General features: G+C 38.7%; 1 protein-coding gene across 7 annotated transcripts in view; it reads right to left on the bottom strand.

Annotated features, from left to right (window-relative positions):
- The window catches only part of akna (AT-hook transcription factor), a 29,876-nt gene that overhangs the window by 5,172 nt on the left and 3,851 nt on the right, over window positions 1-20,853 (bottom strand). For 6 of the 7 annotated variants that reach the window (XR_012371186.1, XR_012371187.1, XM_073871377.1 and 3 more), the window contains 21 exons: window positions 18,472-18,743; window positions 18,073-18,229; window positions 15,986-16,871; window positions 15,086-15,377; window positions 14,818-14,892; window positions 10,445-10,601; window positions 8,822-8,955; window positions 8,020-8,079; window positions 7,826-7,944; window positions 7,584-7,740; window positions 7,338-7,510; window positions 7,086-7,253; window positions 5,653-5,899; window positions 5,456-5,559; window positions 5,018-5,310; window positions 3,440-3,578; window positions 2,504-2,674; window positions 1,215-1,366; window positions 907-1,035; window positions 394-510; window positions 193-291 (listed from right to left, as the gene is read on the bottom strand). Coding sequence is in view for 5 of the 7 variants with exons in the window: in XM_073871377.1 (XP_073727478.1) it covers window positions 193-291; window positions 394-510; window positions 907-1,035; window positions 1,215-1,366; window positions 2,504-2,674; window positions 3,440-3,578; window positions 5,018-5,310; window positions 5,456-5,559; window positions 5,653-5,899; window positions 7,086-7,253; window positions 7,338-7,510; window positions 7,584-7,740; window positions 7,826-7,944; window positions 8,020-8,079; window positions 8,822-8,955; window positions 10,445-10,601; window positions 14,818-14,892; window positions 15,086-15,377; window positions 15,986-16,871; window positions 18,073-18,229; window positions 18,472-18,654 (4,012 nt within the window). In the remaining 2 variants the exon portion in view is untranslated. The remainder of the gene's footprint in view (window positions 1-192; window positions 292-393; window positions 511-906; window positions 1,036-1,214; window positions 1,367-2,503; window positions 2,675-3,439; window positions 3,579-5,017; window positions 5,311-5,455; window positions 5,560-5,652; window positions 5,900-7,085; window positions 7,254-7,337; window positions 7,511-7,583; window positions 7,741-7,825; window positions 7,945-8,019; window positions 8,080-8,821; window positions 8,956-10,444; window positions 10,602-14,817; window positions 14,893-15,085; window positions 15,378-15,985; window positions 16,872-18,072; window positions 18,230-18,471; window positions 18,744-20,853) is intronic. The other variant, XM_055179508.2, reaches the window with a different exon arrangement.

Here is a 20,853-nt window from a genome sequence, read left to right as displayed (position 1 = left end):
CCAGCATGTGAAAACATATGCACTAAAACATCTTTAGAAATTAAAATCATACTGTAAAAAAATTACACTAACTAAAACTGCATGTCATATCTCACTGAAATTCACTAATAACCAACGTCCTCTACAGAGGACAAATATTACAATAATTTATGGGTCCTGTGAGGTTATACTGTGGGTAATGAAGCATCAAACCTGACTGAGGGATTCTTGATTGACTGAACTGTGATGCACCACACAATGGACAATGGCTGCAATGGGACTGGGCGTGACGTGGAGAACTTCTCACTGTACCTGTATTAAATGGTGTTAAAGACAGAAGGAGAAAAATATAGCAAAGTTAAAAAGTGAGCTCAATTTCAGAGCCTGTTATTATGATGGAGAGAAGATGCTTACGTGCAGAAGCAGCAGTACGCTTGGACATGCAGTGTGGACAGGTCAGATCTGGGACTCGGCTTGGCTCAGTTTCATCATTATCATCAGATCCGCCCTCTGATGTGCTATTATGCTGGGCTGAAACACACAAATGATTTCATGTAAAGATTATTAAGAACAAGACTGACATGAATAGCACTTTTTATGGTTGACTAAATAAAAGGTTTCAGTTTTGCTTTGTTAAATCTATTAAGCAGACATTACAGCACTGAATGGGGTACTTAAAAACAGAATAAGATTTTCTAGTTTTATTTCAGTCTGAAACTACTCATACAGAGAAGAACTAGCAATTGTTTCTAGTTTAAAAGTGAAAGAATCATCATAATTATAGCCATTTAAATAATTTTAATGATAATGAATATTGATATCCCATATTATACGCAGTAACACACTTAAAAATGACCACACATTTACCTTGAGAGTCTCATTTAAAGCTACAATTCACAGTAAAATTGAACAAATTTTTTTTCTCACTATTACAGTCTGTGTGAGGTCCGAATCTTGATCTGATTTGTCTTCTTTCTCTTGACGTCGTAGGTGACACTGGGATATAACTAAATGTGGATGATCTCGGCTCAGACTGAACACGTTCAGAATCACTTGCTGTAGTTGATAAAAGGGTGCAATTAAATTAAGCATAATTCAGTATCTCAATATTACAGAGTATACTCAAATAAAAAAAGTTTCCACAAAATGCTTTTTTCCCTCAATTATTCATAACATCAAATTTTTGTTGCAAATATATGTATACTCGAGTCACTAAGACAAATGTGCATGCTTACAGATGAACATACTTGTATTGGATTCAGATCTGTTTCTAGGTAAAGATGCTGATCTCTTCCTGGGGGCTGGTCGTGATGTGCTTCCTCTTAAATTTTCCTCTGTCTCCTTGTTTCTCCTCATCTGCATATGCCCTCCCTTTCTCTCTAAAGTCCTAAATAATAAGAGACATACACATTTTATCTTAATTATTTTAGTTATGAAAATATGACCCCTTTTACATCTTAACTCTTTCCCAACCACCTTTTTTTTTAAAGCTGACAGTCAGAGCCAGCAGTTTTTATGACTTTAAAAAAGTTTAATGCCGAAAATGTTTTTCTTTAAATATATAAACATACAATATATCAAATGAAAGAACAGACCCTCTGCTTTCAAACAATAAAAACATTTTAAGCAAAAAGCTGAGATAAATTGCATTTTTGTAAAGGACTTTTGTTAAAAGAAAACACTACCATTTTTCAATATTTTACTATGTTCTTACCTCAACTTAGACGAATTAATACATACCTATCTTTTTTCAGTGCGTACACTCAATCTTTGTACAACGCATTGTGAATGTGTTAGCATTTAGCCTAGCCCCATTCATTCCATAGGATCCAAACACGAATTAATTTAGAAGCCACCAAACACTTCCATGTTTTCCCTATTTAAAGACCGTTACATGAGTAGTTACACGAGTAAGTATGAAGGCACAAAATAAAACGTGGCGATTTTTTAAAGCAGATAAAAAATAAGAACTATATTGTATGGCGGAAGAGCACTTAGTTTGTAGCACTTCGACCTCGGGCTGAGCTTATCCGCCATACAATATAGTTCTCATTTTTATCCACTTAAAAAATCACCACGTTTTATGTTGTGCCTTCATACTTCTAAATTCATCCCTGTTTGGATTCTAAGCAACGAATGGAGCTAGGCTAAAGCTAAAACATTCACGACGCGCTGTACAAAGATTAAGCGCACCATTAAATAAAGATAGGTATGTATTAATTTGTCTAAGTTGAGGTAAGAACATAGTAAAATACTGAAAAACTGTGGTGTTTTCCTTCTAAGATCAAAAGCAATATTCAAAACATACATGGAGTTTTTACTGTTTTTGGATCAGTGTATGGTTCAGTTATAAATTGGGTAAGAGCACCGCCTGGCGGATAATAGCAGAAATACAGTTTCTCGTAAAAACTGGCAGGAAAGCATCTTCTCTTAATTGACGAGATAACACGTCAATGGCAGGGAAAGAGTTAATTTAGTAACTTTTTAGGACAGTTTACAATCTAACACAGTTAAGTGAGCCTACCTTAAATCAAGCCACTGAGGTGTGGCGGTCTGTGGAAATGTGTGATTCCTGCTGTCCTTCGTGAGGGTAGAGGGCACTCTTACAGGGATTGCTGGTTTGGAGACACTCAGACTTCCCTCTAGTCTTTCTTTTAGTTTGTTCACTTCCTGCTGTAGAGACTGAAAGGCCTCTCTGAAACACAGAGATGACACATACCACAAAAATCAATAATAAATCAATAACTGTGCTTTTTACAAATAAGAATAGTGCTTATTATAGCAAACCAAGAAGGACTATGGCTTTATTTCTACAGAAACAAACCATGCCCAAACATGCTTATTAGTTTTGCTTTTTTAAACAAACATCACTAGGGTTTGTTGAGCAAGCAACCACCTAGTAACATGCTTATACTGTATGTCAGCTTTTTTGTTACTGTTTAAAATATCAGCTGCCATTTAACAATAATGGTGAATGCTTTATTTGAATGTCTTAAGTCACCTAAAGTCTTATGGTATTATGATGGTCTTTATATAGATATTTTAAACCCTAAATTATAAAAAGTATCATTTCACTGAGGATATACAGGCATTGACTGTGGTAGGTGTATGTGGGTAGGTGAGTATTTTTAAACCACCAGAAACACACACAGCGTTATGTATTAATAGATATTGGTTATTAAGGCTGATCTCATCATGCGGAGCCGAATACCTACCGCTTACACTTCATCTAGTCTATTTGAGAAACTTTCTAAAAACAAGCAAAGATAAAAAAAGAAAATTCAATCTAATCATCCAGATGGAAGTTGGAGTGTAGTGCAGTGAAAAATGATTACATAGGGACAGAGTTTATTGCAATACTGGAGTTATTCCAACAGCAGAGCTCTTAGAGTCTCGGCTCAAAACAGCAGCAATAAATCTGTGTTAGTGCAGTCGCTATGTCAGCCTATAGGCAACTCACTGATGATTTGTTAGCTGGACAGAACTTTGGGCTTTGAGGTCACCGTGGTGATGGGGTACACGGCGGGAGTGGCCTCTTTGAAAGCAGAGCTGCTGATGGGCTGTTTGTGGGTATGGTTTTTCTTGTGCCTTTTCTTCTCCTAATAAAAAATGGACCAAGCGAGGATGGGTGAAAGCAGTATACAAAAAAGAGAACAAGAAGAGTTTAGTGTCAGGGTTAATTTAGTGTTACATTATCAGTGTTAGGGGTTGTGCACACCAAAACTTTTAAACGCGGCTGAAAACGCCTGGACAATGCGGAATGCCAGCTGTTTTTCAGCTGAGTGCCAGCTTTCATCAGCTAAGCGCTTTGGTAGCTCTTATACGTCAGTTGTGAGACGGTTGGTTGCTGTGATACTTGTCCCGCCCCTCCTCCACTGTGATTGGACGGCCGCGTGAGAACTGACATTGACGAGCGGAGCTTTTCATCCAAAGTTGAATATTTTTCAACTCTTGGCGCTTAGCGTTGAGCGTGGAAAAACCGGCAGGCGCCGGTTTTCAGCGCGGAAGAAAACCACTAGCTGCTGGCTTATTTGAAAAACGCAGAGCTTCCATTGGAAACAATTGAAAAAATGCGCCGGCCGCAGGTGGTAAAGCTTTGGTATGCACGCCCCCTTACTCAACATAAGGAAAATGTATCTTGTCTTAAGCAGCCTTTTGAATGCAAATGCACTTTATAAGTGACAAAAAAATTAAAATCTTAAAATCTAACTTTTTCATATTTAAGTGCTACAATTGGGTCCCCATTACTTCTATCAACCTAGAAAATTTGAAAAATAACAACCCAGTAACTTAGTTTTGGTAAACCATTTTCTACAACTCTCGTCCTGGGCAAATGTCCGACGAATATGAATTTGTATTGTCTACGTTTGTTGAAATTATGTAACTTGTGAAGCGACCTTGAGCTTGGGAAAGGCGCTATAAAAATTAAACATATACTTAATATTATTATTATTACAAGCATGTGAAAAAATAAATCATTGAAATATGCCTCCCCCTGTAATGTCAGAAGGGGATAATACCACCCTTTAATCTGCACTATCCAACCATTTAGTGCAGATATCAGCTTATTTGCATTTATAAGGACACACCCAAAACGGCACATTTTTGCTCACACCTACAAAGTGGCAATTTTAACATGCTATAATAAATTATCTATATGTTATATTGAGCAAAACATTCACATATTTACTCTGGGGACACCAAAGATTTATTTGACATCTTAAAAATGTCTTGTGAAATGTGCCTTTTAAGTTGCATTGATACATTTGTAGAAATATCCAACAATACATTGAATGGGTCAAAATTATTGAATTTTCGGTCATTAGGATATTAAGTAAATATCCTACCGTAAATATATAAAAACATTATTTTTGTAAGTTGATGCAGTTGCTAAGGACTTAATTTAAAGGCGATAATAATTTAGACTTTTTTGCACCCTCAGATTCCAGACCTATTTATCAAATAGGTGCAAGAAAATTTAGGGTCAGGTGCCATGAAATTTAAAAAGTGTCACAGCTATTCTATATGTGATACATACCCTGATCACTCCAATTCTCCGATTGGCTGGTGAGGTTGGTCGGCCAGGGTTGGAGGGGGGTTTCAGGCCAATGAAGAGGGGAGGCAGAGGTAGCCAGGCTGGAAGCAGAACATCTCTCCTCGCTTTCTCTCCTCCTAACAGAACCTGGACATCCTCCTGTACTGATGTTTTCTGCAGGGTGATTCGTAAAAGGTCGGGAGCGAGAGGGGTTAAACACCAAAGTCTGCCTAGTGGGAGGAGCAGAGTCTGGTTTTACGGTGTCCTTTATGTCTGGACCAGATGGCTTCATACAACTGGAAAAGACCCCAAACAGAGAATTAGATGGCACAAATGTATTAAGATGTACAATAAACCTTAAATTAGACTTTCAAAAAATATCCCATCACAACGTTATAGTGCAAAAATTCAGGCAGAAATTTTCTACAATGAGCTTTGTACCTTACTACTGTCCTCTGCTGGAGAGGACTGTGTACTGCAGGAGTGAGTCGACTGCTATCAGAGCCTATAAAACCACTGTCTGTCTCTGGAGACACAACTCCATCCTATGGTATCAGAAACACTTTATTATTTATGAACAAATGCTTTATTCATTACATATGATATATAGTGTGAGATTCATATCATATTTTAACTACCAGAGGGGGTGCTACAACAGTCTTGGGCTTTGCTTTTAAGAGCATATTTCCAGTCTCTGTGCTCTCGGGCAGGCTGGTCAGGCTGCGGCTGAGATCTTTTCGATTTCCTGCTGTTTTCGCCTTCCTGCCCGGTCGCCCTGGCAACAGAGAGGAGTGGCAAAGAGCCTTGGGGCGAGTTTCCACAGCATCACACACCTGTGACCTCACGGATGGGCCAGAGGGAGGGCCAAAATCTGCTGCAGGCTGCCTATACAAAGAGAGTAAGATGGTGACATGTTTGATATATCTATATCACACATTCAGCTATACTGTAGATTAAACATTTTTTTCAATAACCTACGGCAACCTACAACTGATTATTGGGATCAAAAGTGCACAAATATCCTCATTGTTTCAGTGTTACCAAAATAAAGTTGTGAGAATTGGCTTGTCATGCGATTTCTACATGCCCACCAAAAAAATCTCATTCATGTAAAACAAAAAAAATTATTCTAGGTAACTGTTTTAAAACAACTTTCTTTACTATTTTGTGTGTAAACAATTTAAATAAGGAAAAACGGCATATAAAATGTTATTTATGTGCCATGAGCTGTCAAGCACAACCTAGAGATAAACACCTCTGCATCTTTCATGAACCAGATATCAACACTCGCTAGCAAAATAATGCTCAATGGTGTGATGCCCACACCTTAGTTAACTTCAAATACAAGGACTTTCCAGGTCCAATAAACCCTCAAATTCAAGGACTAAATGTGGGGACACATTTCAGCTGAGAGCAAGGTTACATTGTGTTACCTTTTAAGGTACATTGTAACAGTTCCCTTTCGAGGGAACTCGCGCTGTGTCACTGCGATGACACTTTGGGGACGCTTCCAGGGGTAAGTGCGTCTGAATGTGTATATCAAATTCAACCAATGGTGAGGCTTAACGACAAAGACAGGGTGATGCGGGAGCCAGAAAGTATATCTCTATCTGAAATATTGCCAAAGAAGGCGTTACAGGGACGCAGGAAGTATGGCAGGGGAGACGCAGCGCCTCGTTCCCTTCTCAGGGAACAACAGTTACATACGTAACCCGAGACGTTTTCATGTGTCAATCGCAACTATGCAAAAAGCATTTTGGTATGAATCAACATTCGCATACAGAAGATATAAGCATTTAAAGCGAACAGTTTAGCATGTGTGCTTAAAAGGCTAGAAATGTTATGATATCCTACACTACACACAGGGAATAATATGGATTTTTTTTCCCAGAAAACTTCTTGCATAAAATATATTCAAGCACTTTCAATGACCTGTATCTACGTATGTATATTTTCAAAAACTTCCCAGATTCACAAACTTTCAAGGATTTCAAGGACCTGTGGGAACCCTGTATCCTTCTAAATCTCATAAAGTTGCTTTAATATTATAAGAAAGCAGCTCTGAACTTACGTGCGAGCAGATATCGTTTTCTCTCTTTCAGTGGTTGCCCTGTGTCGCTGTCTGTCCTTTAAACACCCATTCCTGGTAGAAAAAGAGTCTTCAAAATCCACTGAGTCGCAGCTCATCAAAGTGATACTTCTGTCCATCAGCTTTGGGAGCTCTTTAAAACTTTGGTAGCTGGATGAGAAGACAACAAGAGATTTAGATTCATAAGTCCTGATATACATGCAAAGCTGCTTGGTGATGTTTGCAGCCACTCACCAATCAATTAGGTTACCGAAGTCCTTCTCCACACGCTGATGTTTGTCATACAAAGGATGAAGATGGGATGGAAGCATCTCTTCTTCTTCCTCTCTGTCTTCATCACTTTCTCCACTAACTGAACTCACCTCCACACCAACACAAGCTTCAGGATGTGTGGCTGCCAGTGGGCTCTGGAAAACCAGGAGAAAGACTCATTGTGGTGTTCTTGCATTAATTACGGTAACAACTTATTTTGGGGCCTACCTCGGGTAATGGTTCAGTCTCCAGCATGGACAAAGATAGCATGTCCGACTGAGGAGGCGGCGTCGAAGGAGGTTCAAAAGTGGGTTGGTTTTGCTTTACTCGCTCCCTCAGTTCCTCCAATCGCATCCCTGATTTGAATATCTGACCCTCTAGTTCCCTGTTTCATACCCACATAAACACAGTATTACAAACACATGCAGCAAGGAAATGTGCTCAGCAAGCAATTTAAAAAATACAGCCACCTGTCTGGGTCAAAGGTCAAAGGCCTGCTTTGACGTTGCTGTAGCATCTGAAACTGGGCTCGTGCATCCAGGTAAGCCCTCTCGAGAGACTCCTGTCCCTCAGCCAGTGTGGACAGGCCCTGGAGAGGATTCAGAAACCATAATTTTTATTGATGAACTTTTTCAGTACCAAAGTGAATGGAAAAAAAAAATACCTTAAACTGTTCACAGGGCTTCAGTTTCCCATTTTTCAGTAGTTGCTCAAAAGAATCAACCTGAAACAAAACGAAACAAAATGATTCAGGATATGAACGACTGCTGTTCATTTGAGTTAAGTAGTAGTTAACGTACATGATAATTTTGCCATCATTTACTCACTTAGGATGTTCGAAACCCAAATGACAATTATCTATATGCATTATCTATAAGGAACGAAGCTTTTAATCTTTATGTAGTATGACTCAAAAGCACTATAAGTGGTGCTTAATGTTGGGTCATGTGGGCTTGTAATTTGGGTAAGTAAATAATTTTATTTATTTATTTATTTCAAGCAAATAGTATAAGAACAGAAGAATACACAATAATAATAATAACAAAGTTTAAAGTCCCCATGAACCGAAAGTCGCGACCGACTTTACTTCTGGGTTATAACATATTTCCGAGTAAAACAGAATTTAACGTAAGGAAAATAGTGGGCGTGGCTTGTGTTTTCCACTGTTCTTTGATTGGAATATAAAAAAGTAAGCGTTTCATTCAGAAATAGAACTAGCAGCAGACTGACAGTTTGAGGGGGCGGGGTTAACCAATGCTCCCGCACGAGCAGTCTGACGTCATCTGAGAATAAACGTCTCAAGAGGGCAGACGTTCATTTGCAGATTTTGATTGAAGTTTATGAGGGCACATGAATTAAAACAAAAGTACTTACACGGATAAATTGTTTATAATAAACACTGCAATATTACATTTTAAAATAAGAATGATCAGTTTTGATTTCATTGGAACTTTAAAGTAAGCTACCTGTAGCTGAAATCTGCAGGTTTGGTTGGTCAGAGTCTCTGTTAGATGCTCTGCAGTCACACCGATAGATCCAGACCACCTGGAGGAGACAGAGTTCACGGAGGATGGGCGAGTTGGGGCTTTTTTGGAGTTTTCTAAAATGTGAGCAAAGCAATTCAGGAATTTAAAGGGGACAGAGAATAAAAAACCATTTTTGTCTTTGTTGAATAATGGTAGTCTACCTACATTCACAAACATACAAAAAGTGCAAAACATGCTAAACATCTCAGTCTCATAGAAATTCCTCCTTTAGAAATGTCAGCCAGAAAACAGCCCAATCTGAAAAACTGATGCTTATGACATCACAGGTATCTAACTGCCCCTCCACTTTAAAATAATTGGCTACATTTTTTGAGTGGCAGCAAAGTCAGCCAATCAGTAATGAGATTGCAAGTTAAGCCAGTAGGGGGAGCCAAATAGGTGCAAAACCACTTGTTTAAAATCCCCCACCCGAATAGAGCTATCTGAGAGAGGTTTTTAGGAAGCTTCTAAGGCATTACAGACCCAAACAAAAAATAGTTTGTCTACTCTATTCAATCATTCTATGTCACCTTTAAGGCACGACCAGGACTTTCTTGCTTGACTGAAAACCACATTTATTATCAAAAATGTTATTAGACACTAATAACTAAAATTGAAACAAGCTGATCATAAATTTACAATTTTCATGATGAATATTCCTATAACAATGAATTAGAGAAGAAGCAGTATGAAAATTTTACATCACGGTTATAGTGACCAAAATCACGACGGTTATGAATATTATCATGGTTTTGCGAACAATTTCTAGAAATGTAAAAAAAGTACTGATGCAAATCAAATTTTAAATTAATTTTAGATTTAAGTGCACTTTTGTTCGCATAAACATCAAATAAATAACATAAACATTAATCACGGCACATTTGGGGTCGTGGGGTAAATGCGAATCTAGTTCAGATAAAATACAAGTGAGTAAATCAGATTTTCATATAAACGCAAGACAAATCAGCAAGTCATCTGTCTGCGTATGTTGTGAGAAATCGGGTGTAGTTAATGAACCAGGAGTAAGCTGCACGACACCTGCGCTCACGGCAATCGAGGAAGAAACAAACATAATAAAAATAAACATAGTAAAAACATAGTAAAAATAAGCTTTAAACTCATCAGATCACATAATTTAATGTAAAGTCTATAGAAAAAACTTATCCATCTTAAGAAATATTACGTAAACATGTGTTAGTACAACTCGATTTTCCTTAATGTGAAAATTTTTTGGATTTAAATTCAGTCAGGAAATCACTGTCATCACAAACACATGGGGAGCAGACATGAATGAATCTGTCTGTCTCATTGCTTTAAGTGGTTGTTGCTGGACGGGGTTTTCAAGCCATGACACTGGCACGGTTAAACGTAATTAAAAAATGACGTGGTGATACTAACCGTTAGACATTTTTATCATGGTTAGCCAATAAACCGATAATCGTTACATTCTCTACGATGAATAGCATATTAGCAATACTTTTTGGGTTTAACTGCAGCGTGATTTTTACATGCAACTATATACAGTAGTACACAATGTCCCGGTGGATTTTCATTGTGGCTTACCTGAGTTATCTCTCTGCAGGGTCACATTAGCAGAATCTGCACCAAACACTACCCTCTGTGCCTGAGGAAAGCTGAGGGTCATGACCTTTGACCCCTCCTGAATGACACCTGACAGGATAGCAGTACTGGGTTTGGGAGAGTCAGAATAAAGACCTACCTGAAAACAGACAAACACATACATGAAAATCATGGCTTTGTGATTCGTCTGGCCAGTATATGACAAACAAATAAGCAACTTTTTTCAAAGCTATACCGTTATAGCATGTCACAATGTTGAAAAGTCATATCATTTGGCAATTATCATATATAAGCAAGTTTTTTTCCAGCATTAAGTGGCAAGCACACCAATACTTTTTGCGGTCAGTATTAGTGCAGAGGTAGCCAATCAGAACCCACCCACCTTTCCATAGATTTATTGCAGTCTGGTGACTGAATTACAATAGAGGATAAAGAAGACTCACATACAATAGTGAGCACATAAAACCTGCCCTTTAATGGGTGTTTTTACTGCTGCCTAGAGACATCTGTGCTTGCTGATAAGACTGGGTTTGCTCACATCTAATAACAACATGCAAAAACACACTGAATTCACAATAACATTAGGCTGATTTCTTCATACACTTTAATACACACACTAATGAGGATACATACTGTAGGTGTGTTATGATGGCTTTGGATGCTGCCTGAAGTCTAATGAAGACTCAATGACCATCCTTCCTCGATAAGTCCCAGAACAATAAATCATACTGACTCTAACCTCTACATGACCCCTGATTCTCTTGAATAAAAAGCACCTATTTATATTTTATTACAACACTAGTGGATCAAAACCAGTAAATCGTGCAGTCTATTCATTAAGCTCAATTGGTAGAGCATTGCATTAGCAACGCTAAGGTCAAGGGTTTAATTCCTAGAAAACACAAATACCGATAAAATATTTATATCTTAAAGGTCCACTATGTAGATATTTAGCGGCATCTAGTGGTGAGATAGTGAATGCAACCAACGGCTCTGTCCATAGACTGTAAAAAAAAGAGACGCAATGTTACTTCTTTCCGTTGTAATGAATTGAAGCCAAAAATGTCCGACCATGAGCGTTGCCATGTTACGTAAAAACGTCAGTTTGGAGCCAGGGTATACGCAGAAGATATCGTCCGTGGAGCCAGAGGCGGAGACGCGGTATCAAGCTCTTACATGCCCAATTCAACCACGGCAATCATAACGACACGCCCCGTTTCCATAGCATCAGATTACTAGCTAAAATGAAACGGATCACAAAAATGAACAATTGAACATATCAGCGTGATAACAACTACCTTAAAAGACCAAAACCATATTTCGCAACATTTTATTAGAAGTGTAACATTTTATTAGGAGCTGAGTCCTGTTTGTTTGCATGGAAAGGGCAGGGTTTATGAATTGTACTGCAGCCAGCCACCGGGGGGCGATCAAAGAGCCAGCGGCTTTACTTTTCAAGATGTATGAGGCACACCCGTTCTGTCAACAGCTCACACTCTCTTTCCAAACGCATAGAGAAGCTACAGTAGCTGCCACAGGACAAACATGTCATTGTCTGAGAAAACGTAGTGACAAAACATAATCTAGGGCAGTTTGTCCGTTTAGGGCTACTGTAGAAATATGGCGGTGCGAACTAGCGACTTCAATGTAAGGGGACCCACAATGCATGTAGTAAAGTTGTGCCGATAGACAATAGTATCGCGTATCGACGATCGTCAGACATATCGCCAATAGCGGGCTTTCATGATGATAGTTGGCGATAGTTATTATTATTATCATCATCATAGTTTCACATTACCATGCGCATTGCATGCTTTTCCTCGCATGAGAGAGTTTGTGGGCTTTACTTGGCGCGAGAGAGTTATATAATGACTCCGATGAACTAATGGCATCAGTTTTAAGAAGGTTGTGATTATGACAGTGTTGCCCTTGCTTCTTTTTTGTCTACCAAGTGACTTGTCATAAATAAGTGAAAAAATTACATAAATACAAACAAATACATAAATAAGTAAACTACTGCCCCGCCCACCGATACTATAGAGACAGAGTGCAGTTATGCAAATTTGAAAACCACGCCCACCAGGGAGACTGGAGACGGTTGGATTGTTTTCCCCCCCGGTGGGCGTGGTTTTCAGGTTATGACGCACTGCGCTCTGTCTCTATCGTGTATCGGCGATCTCATAGGCTGACGCAAAATGGAGCAAATCGCCCAACACTAGTATGTAGATAAAAAATTACATCCTAAGGTAATAAAAAAAACAGTTCATTATGTAATGTCTTTATACACAACCAAAAATATAGTTATGTATATTATAGCATTTCTGTCAAGTGATACTTCTAAAAGTTATACAATGCACCTTTACAGGCACTGTAAGTCACTTTGGATAAAAGTGTCTGAAAATGGTATCTGTGTGGCATTTTTATGCAAACAAGAAATTAGCCTTCTCTCTTTTTATTATCATGGCTTATTACAGTTAGCCTAGAATTATTTGCCCAATAGTAGTGCTTTCATAGCACACATAAGATCTTCTGAATGGCTGTTTATGATAATTATAGAACATATTATTAAAACATTACCATCAAAAATCATTAGGTATTTTTAGAAAATATTATTTGCAAGATAAGACATTGTAAAAGAGCCCTACATCTATATAAAAGTCTCATATAATCTGTATCTATTAACTAATAACAAATAATTCAGATGTTATTTAGGGAAAACACCTAATGTAATCTCTTTTCTTAATGTTTGACAGAGGGACAACAAAAGTGTTAGAAAAGTGTTTTATTGTTTAACCACATTGCCAACCCCTATACCTCCATACATAAGAAAGTCACAAATTGACCAGATAAGGGCTTAGTGAATAAACCTTCTTTATCTTAGGCTTTTGTGTCTGTCAAAGGACAGACAGATGGCCAGTGCATGTGGGGGAAGCTGCACTTAATGACTATTAAACTAAATGCATAGGTAGATGCAGAACTAAACAATAATATGACAACAGTATAAAATTTGCCTCATTTAAATAAAACCAATATTACTGGGTATAAATCACTGAAAAGCTGTGATGCATTGCTGAAATCAGTTTAGATTATGTCAGGACTGGTGATCTAATAATCAGTCAACATGCATGACCCCACATCCTGTTTTAAGGGGAACATTTCACAAGACTTTTTTAAGATGTCAAATAAATCTTTGGTGTCCCCAGTGTATGTATGTGAAGTTCTAGTAAATACCTCACAGATAATTTATCATAGCATTTTATAATTACCACTTTGTAGGTGTGAGCAAAAATATGCTGTGCCCTTTTAAATGCAAATGGATTGATCTCTGCACTAAAAAGCAGTGCCGTGGTTGGATAGTGCAGATTAAGGGGTGGTACTATCCTCTTCTGATATCACAAGGGGAGCCAAATTCCATTTTCAAACAATTTTTTTCACATGCTTGCAGAGAATGGTTTAACAAAACGAAGTTACTGAGTTGTTGTTGTTTTTTTTATATTTTCTAGGTTGATAGAAGCACCGTGGACCCATTTATAGCACTTAAACATGAAAAAAGTCAGATTTTTCTTTTTCACTATTAAAGGAGCATTTCACCTGAAGAAACATTCATCTTTGTTGAAAGTGCATCATATTTGTAGTCGAAATGTAACATACATTTCCAATATTTATGCCTATTTGACCGAGAAAAGGGGTGTTTGTAGTCTCACCCTCTCAACAAAGATACTGGACTTTCTGTTTTCAATGATGCCAAGTGATGATTTTTACATCATTGAAAGAAGGAAGTGCAACACTGAAATCTGTATTTCTCCTGTCTCAGCGGAAACTAAGGAAATGATGCATGACCATTCAAAAACATGACTGGGGTTCTAACTATACAAAGCTTAATGCAAATGGGTTAAGTGACCATTGGAGAAAGAAAGTCGGCGTGGCCACCTAGGCAACAAAGTTGACAAAAGTTCAAACTTTATACAAATGATAAGCGACTACCAATAGGAGTGAAGAAACGCATTGTTTATTCCTTTGTGTTTGTTCTCTCGTCTTTTTTTTAACGCATCCAATATGCTTTGAGGTAAACCCTTCTGCAGGCCTTTCATTTGAGCTGAAACATCAGAATCAGTGGTTTGAGACAAACAGTGCTGTTGCTGACCCGAGGGCTGTGATTATGGGTGTCACAAACGGAATTGTAAATTTATTTTGTGTAGACTCAGCCAGAAGAGTCTATAAATATCTCAGATGGAGACAAGGGAGTGCGTGGCAGTGAATTTAATTGAACCTTCAGATGAAAGCTTTTAAAATCATTAGGAGGTGCAAAATGTTACTGTGCACAACAGACAACAGCGTGAACAGAAAAAGCCAACCTTAGCTTCAAGACGGAGTCGGTCAATCGTGTTTTCAGCATCTGCATACTTGGTCAGCAGCCTGTTATAGTCCTCCTTAAAGAGTAAGAGACATACCAGCATGAGGGCAGTTGACATATAACATGTCCATGAACTTTTTAGAAACAACATTAAATTTATGCATTGAATCTGCGTTAGGAAAAGGTGATTTTCTGCACCTCAAAGTTTTGACAAGAAATCAAAATGAACAAAACTAGTAAAAAAGTAACTGTGAAAACAGTCTCAGTACCTGTAGCTGTTGTACAAGTGTGCTGGCCTGTTGGGGGCAGCGAAACTCCTCTGGTACCGTACTGTTTAGATGCTTTCTGGATGTTGGACTTTCTGGAGGTTCGTCAGTGCTGCTTAACAGGACCTCTCGCACAATCTCGGCAGGAGATTTGAACACTATAGGAAGATCTGTGTGTGACGTTTTGCTATAAGCAACTGCACGACTTTTAGGGGGCTTGTATCCACCCTTTGGGAAACGAACCTTTGGCTCCACTTTAGAGAAATCTGGTAATGGGTGGCTCAGTTGCCCTTTCCTAAGAAAATATGCATAGGAAAAATCAGTGGAGGTAATGCTAAATAAATAAAGAACCCAAACATGTTGAGGGCAATGAAATGCTTTCTGATTCAGAAATTTTTTTTTGGCTCACTCCCCCAATTTCCACCATTTTTCTGCCATTTAAAGGGCACTCCACTTTTAGCATAGGTTAGCAGAATCCATTGAATTGGATTAGACTATTAGCAGCGCTTAAAAATAACCAAAGAGTTTCGATATTTTTTTCCTGTGTTAAATTTGACTCTTCTGTAGTTACATCGTGTACAAAGCAGACAAAAAATTAAAAGTTGCGATTTTCTAGGCCGATATGGCTAGGAGGAACTAAACTCTCATTCTGGCCTAAAAATCAAGGACTTTGCTGCCGTACCATGGCAGTGGCAGGCGCAATGACATTACGCAGTGCCCGAAAATAGTCCCCTTGGTAACTTTCAATAGCAGGGGACTATTTTCGGGCACTGCATAATATCATTGCGCCTGCTGCAGCCATGTTACCGCAGCAAAGTCCTTGATTATTACGCCGAATATTTATTAGCATTGGAGAATAGAGTTTTTTTGTCACATTTTGTGAACCTCTGATGTCAATCTCACCTGACATCATCTGGATCAGTGTAAGAGGTTTTGGACATTCTTGGGTTATTTTTAGCTGAAGAACGGTGAGGTACAGGAACTGGAGAGCAATTTGAGTGGGAGATGCTTGCTTTAGAAAACAACTGTGCATGACTGGAAACCTGACGATCCTCCTGAGAATCTGAGTTTGTTTTTCTGGGAGAGGAAGATGGAAGCTGGTGGTTGTGGTAAGGAGTGTGCACGCTTCTTTCTAATTCCTTTTCACTCATACCATCGTGGATTGTTTTTTCAAGTCTGCTTTTCATTACAGGACTTTTCGCTAAAGTCTGAGGTGTGACCTTGGGTTTAAGCCCTTCCTCCTTAGATATAACAGTTTTTGAGGCTGAGTTTTGGTGACTGCTCAGAGATGACTCCACCCTGCTACTGGGGAGAGCTCGATCTGGAAATGTCTCAGCATCAACCGCCCAGTTACATATCTGCTTCTCTGAGGTCAAATGAGGAAAGGTATGAAGAGTATTTGGAGAGGAAAAAAGTGTGGTTGGAGGAAAACGCACCCTGCTTTTCTTAAGTACCTCACAATCACTTTCTTCCAAATGCTCAGGAATTTCTAAATCTGAAATATTTTGGGAATCCTCGTTCCTACGATTACTGAAATCAAGGCCCTTAATTCTGTCGATGTGAGGTGCTATCTCTTCTGTGACAGGACATGGCTGATCTGTGTGTCTCTGAATGTCTTCACTTGTGTCGTTTTCTTCTAGATCTTCATCTGTCATGTCTAATGTTCTGTCTCTCTCTGGGAAAGAGTTAAATTCCTCTATGTGGATTGTTGGCATCCTGGCATCCTCGTTTTCGTCATCAGTCCAGTCCTCCAATAAAACACTTTGGTCATCATCTGCAATCTGTTCTTCTAAAGAACAAAAAAAGAAAGATAAAGATTTTGTGGCTTTTAAAAGGTACATTCCACTTTTTTCCAGCTCCCTAGAGTTAATCTGTAGATACATCGTGTACTTACACAGACGGAAAATTAAAAGTTATGATTTTCTAGGCAGATATGGCTAGGAACTATACTCTCATTCTTGCGTAATAATCAAGGACTTTGGTGCTGTAACATGGCTGCAGCAGGCGTAGTGATATTACACAGCGCCTAAAAATAGTCCCCTGCTTTTGAAAGCAACCAAGGGGACTATTTTCGGGCAGTGCGTAATATAACCACGCCTGCTGCAGCCATGTTACAGCAGCAAAGTCTTTGAGCATATGTTCAAAAACAGTTGAGTGTCCCTTAAAGCTGCAGCGTGTACATTTACATTTGTGCATTTAGAAAATATCTGAATAAGGAATGTGGATGAGGTATCTATGCAATTGGGTATAGCAATTTTAGTAGTCAATGGGTTCTCTGGAAATAAAACCATAACCTTGGCATATTTCCTTGTGCAACCAATAGCACAATAAACACGCCACTTAGAGCAGAAAACCCGATGTCCGACCAGAGCGGGTTCAAGTCTGATATTTTCACGTGTGCATCGGACATGGGTCAACACAAGTATAATATTAGTGGCCTCGGGTAATTTAAAATGAATGTGTTTTTTCAGAGAAGACACAAACTATCTTGCATGTGTGGATGATTCTTATGAAATCCACACATTGAATGCACACGGGTGATTCAATGCAAGAATCACCCGTGTGCATTGAGTCCTTTTCCAACCCTCCCTCAGTTTGCCAAAAAAGCTTCCGACATTGTGTGATTGGGGAAGATTAATTTTTGTTGAGTCAGATTTTCTTATTGAATGGTGCGTGTGGGGCTGCAGACTGCACACACGTTGGTGCCGTTTACATTCAAGTCCAGTCGGTTTAAAAAAATTGCCACTTGGTCGGGTCGGACTCAGGTACTGTAAAAAGTGATTCAGGTCATTTGGGGTTGGGTACATTTCTTTGGACCCAATAACACCTCTATAGCACAACTTATTTATCATCCAGTTGTCCATCTAATTTATCATCAGAAAAGATGTAAGTAACAAAATTTATCCATATTGGTTGCATTTCTGAATACACAACAACTGTAAGATTTCAATTAAATGCAGTTGAAGATGTGTACTAAATTAAGGTCTTACGCATATAAGTGGGCTGAGAGAAAGGTTCAGAGTCTAGCAGTTCACTAAGATGACAGCTTATCTCCTCAAGTGCAGATGGTGGTGGTCCATCTTCAGGTTCTGGGGTCTTCACATCCCACAACATGTCATCTGCCATTTCCTCTTCCCTATGTTCCACCTGATCAAGGCACACTAATTAAATACTTCAAGTCAAACAAACAAACAACCATTGGCAGCAACATTTTACCCTTGGCCTGTAACATTTAGTTTAACTACTGTAGATAAACTTTTAAAGTGTTACAATACAACGACTAAAAGCTGTTTCTTATCGTTTACATAGGGTTGTTAAGTGGTATTTTTAAAGCAGTGCTTAGTAAACAGTTTAACTTTAAAGTTATCAGTCAAACTGATCTCTGATACCTCCAGCTGCCCTTGACTTTCTGCCAGACCAATAATGCCATTCTCATCCATCTGGCTCTGGAAGTCCTCCTCTGCTTCATCATTCCAGCTATAGTCCGACCCCTCTGGGCTTGAGGGAGAGGAGTATACAGGGGCTGGTGTCCACACCAAAACTCCTGCAGTACCACCTTTGTTCCGCTCCATCAGCTGCCTCTTTATCTCTCACTTCACCCTGAGCCCCTGTAGCACCCGCACCTTCTCAGCAGCAATGATGAGATCTTTCAGGGTCATAGCTATATTGATTATGAGATATGAGATTATCAGACCAGTTACTAATTTATTATTATCCACTCAGGGGTTGACACTCATGTACAACTACCTGAAAGACAGTGGAAATAGGAAGGACCAGAAGGTTTAGAGTAGTGCACTTAAATAGCAACCAATGTCTTTTAGCAAAACAAATATTCAAAAACATCTAAGCCACAAGAATAGACATTAAAAGAGAAATGGTTTCTGTACAAAAGTGTAATTAGTGCAATCATTTATGTACTGTAGCACAGTGTTAATGATGCATGATGAAAGGCAACACAAATGCTTGTCTGTAAACATCTGATCCCAAGTGGAATCCCAAAACATCTGAATTAAAAATAACCGTGCAACAACTTGTCTTAACCACGCTTAGCGCAACAAGTTTCCAGTTACAAGCACAACCACAGCCAGTCAGAAGATATTGATGTTTAATTCAAAATTATGTAGAGTGCTGCATCATGTTTTCCAATCGAGACAGAATATTCATTTAGGAAAGCAAAATAGCAGGTCCGGTGCATATAAGTTATGATGTTTCTGGTGGTGATTGGTAAATAGGGTTGGTTTAACTATGTAATACACAAAAACAGCACAGGCCAATGGTTGCATGGTGACCACATAACATTAAATTGTCCATGTGGTGCTGGTCACGGCATCATTCTAAAACCAGCCAATAAGCTTTCAGATTACTGACACACAGTGAAAATGAATAGCTGAGTTGAGATAAAAACGGCATCTCATTTTGAAGGCTGCAACCTTAAAGCTCCATACATCATCAATGCTGTCTTATCAAAAATGCAACCATTACATTTAAAATGAAGAAAGAAATTACAGTGATAAGAGACATAAATGTTACATTTCAAAAAAAATCTTTAAATGAGACAACCTCTATAACTCATGCATGCAAAATGAAGATAATCTTTAAAAAAAAACGAAAGACACAATTTCCACTTGACTATGTAAGGGATAATGTAGAGGCAGCCGGTAGTTATCGGGAATTAAGGGTCTTGTATCACACTGAAGGGGCTTATTTACCCGATAACTACCGGCTGCCTCTACATTATCCCGCTTATTACACCACGGCTACTTGCCACATAAGAAAAAAACTGGACATGAATATGAATTTGAAACATTTTATTGGCATATTTGTTTTAAATTAACATTTTTATCCTTCCGCAAAACTTTGCACAGATGCATAAAATGATCGTAATACCTTATTAAGATCCGCTGCTTCATACTTGTCTGTCTCCATTTTTTTCCCTTTTAGCCACTTTGAGAAGTTTTAATGCCCATTCTGTATTTTTTGTGTGTTGGCTTTGTAGCTGTCATGCTCTATTTTGTCAAGTTCAGTCTCAGTAAGCTCTCTGTGTCTAGACGTTGTTCGTTCTTCTATCCACTGTTTAAATGTTTAGTTTTTTCAGTACAAGTTAAAATGAATGTCAAAATGTTCCATTCTTAATTGTGGTTGTCCAGTGTTTGTCACAAGATGGCGCCAAACAGTAGCCTAATCTTTGTTGGCGCGGAGGGATTTAAAACATACAAGTAGTACCGGCTATGCGTTATTACTTTGGAGCGGTTATTATTTGAAAAGAACGAACCTGCAAATGTCTCAACTGACCAATCAGAATCAAGCATTCCAGAGAGCCGTGTAATAAGTTTATATATCCTCTTTTTGTAAACCGAAACTGATTTACATGACGTATACTGTAATACTAAACCACCCCAAATTCATTATTTTGGATTAATAAAGGACACTTTTTAAGGTGCAATGGTGACCATTAGTGCTGTGTTCAAAATATCGATACGACGATACATCGTCATGGACCCCTGACGATGCGCGCATCGATACAGCACCTTCCGTATCGATTCGGATGCACTTTTGAAAGTAACGTGACGAATTGCTGTTGATCCGTAATCCATATGGAAAGGACTTATGTGTCCCGCGGAGTACGTAGAGTTAAAGGTAGCGGGGTATACTTTCACTTTGCGTGTCTGTCTCGCTGGCGCACGTGTCTGCATAGTGAGCCGCGTACTCGCGCTCTCTCTCTCGCGCGCGCGCATTTAAGTCAATGAGTTCAGTATGAAGGCGCAGATATC

The sequence above is a fragment of the Misgurnus anguillicaudatus genome, chromosome 9 (assembly GCF_027580225.2).
Source record: "Misgurnus anguillicaudatus chromosome 9, ASM2758022v2, whole genome shotgun sequence".
Classification (NCBI taxonomy): Eukaryota; Metazoa; Chordata; class Actinopteri; order Cypriniformes; family Cobitidae; genus Misgurnus; species Misgurnus anguillicaudatus.
This window is presented reverse-complemented; position numbering and strand designations above follow the sequence as displayed.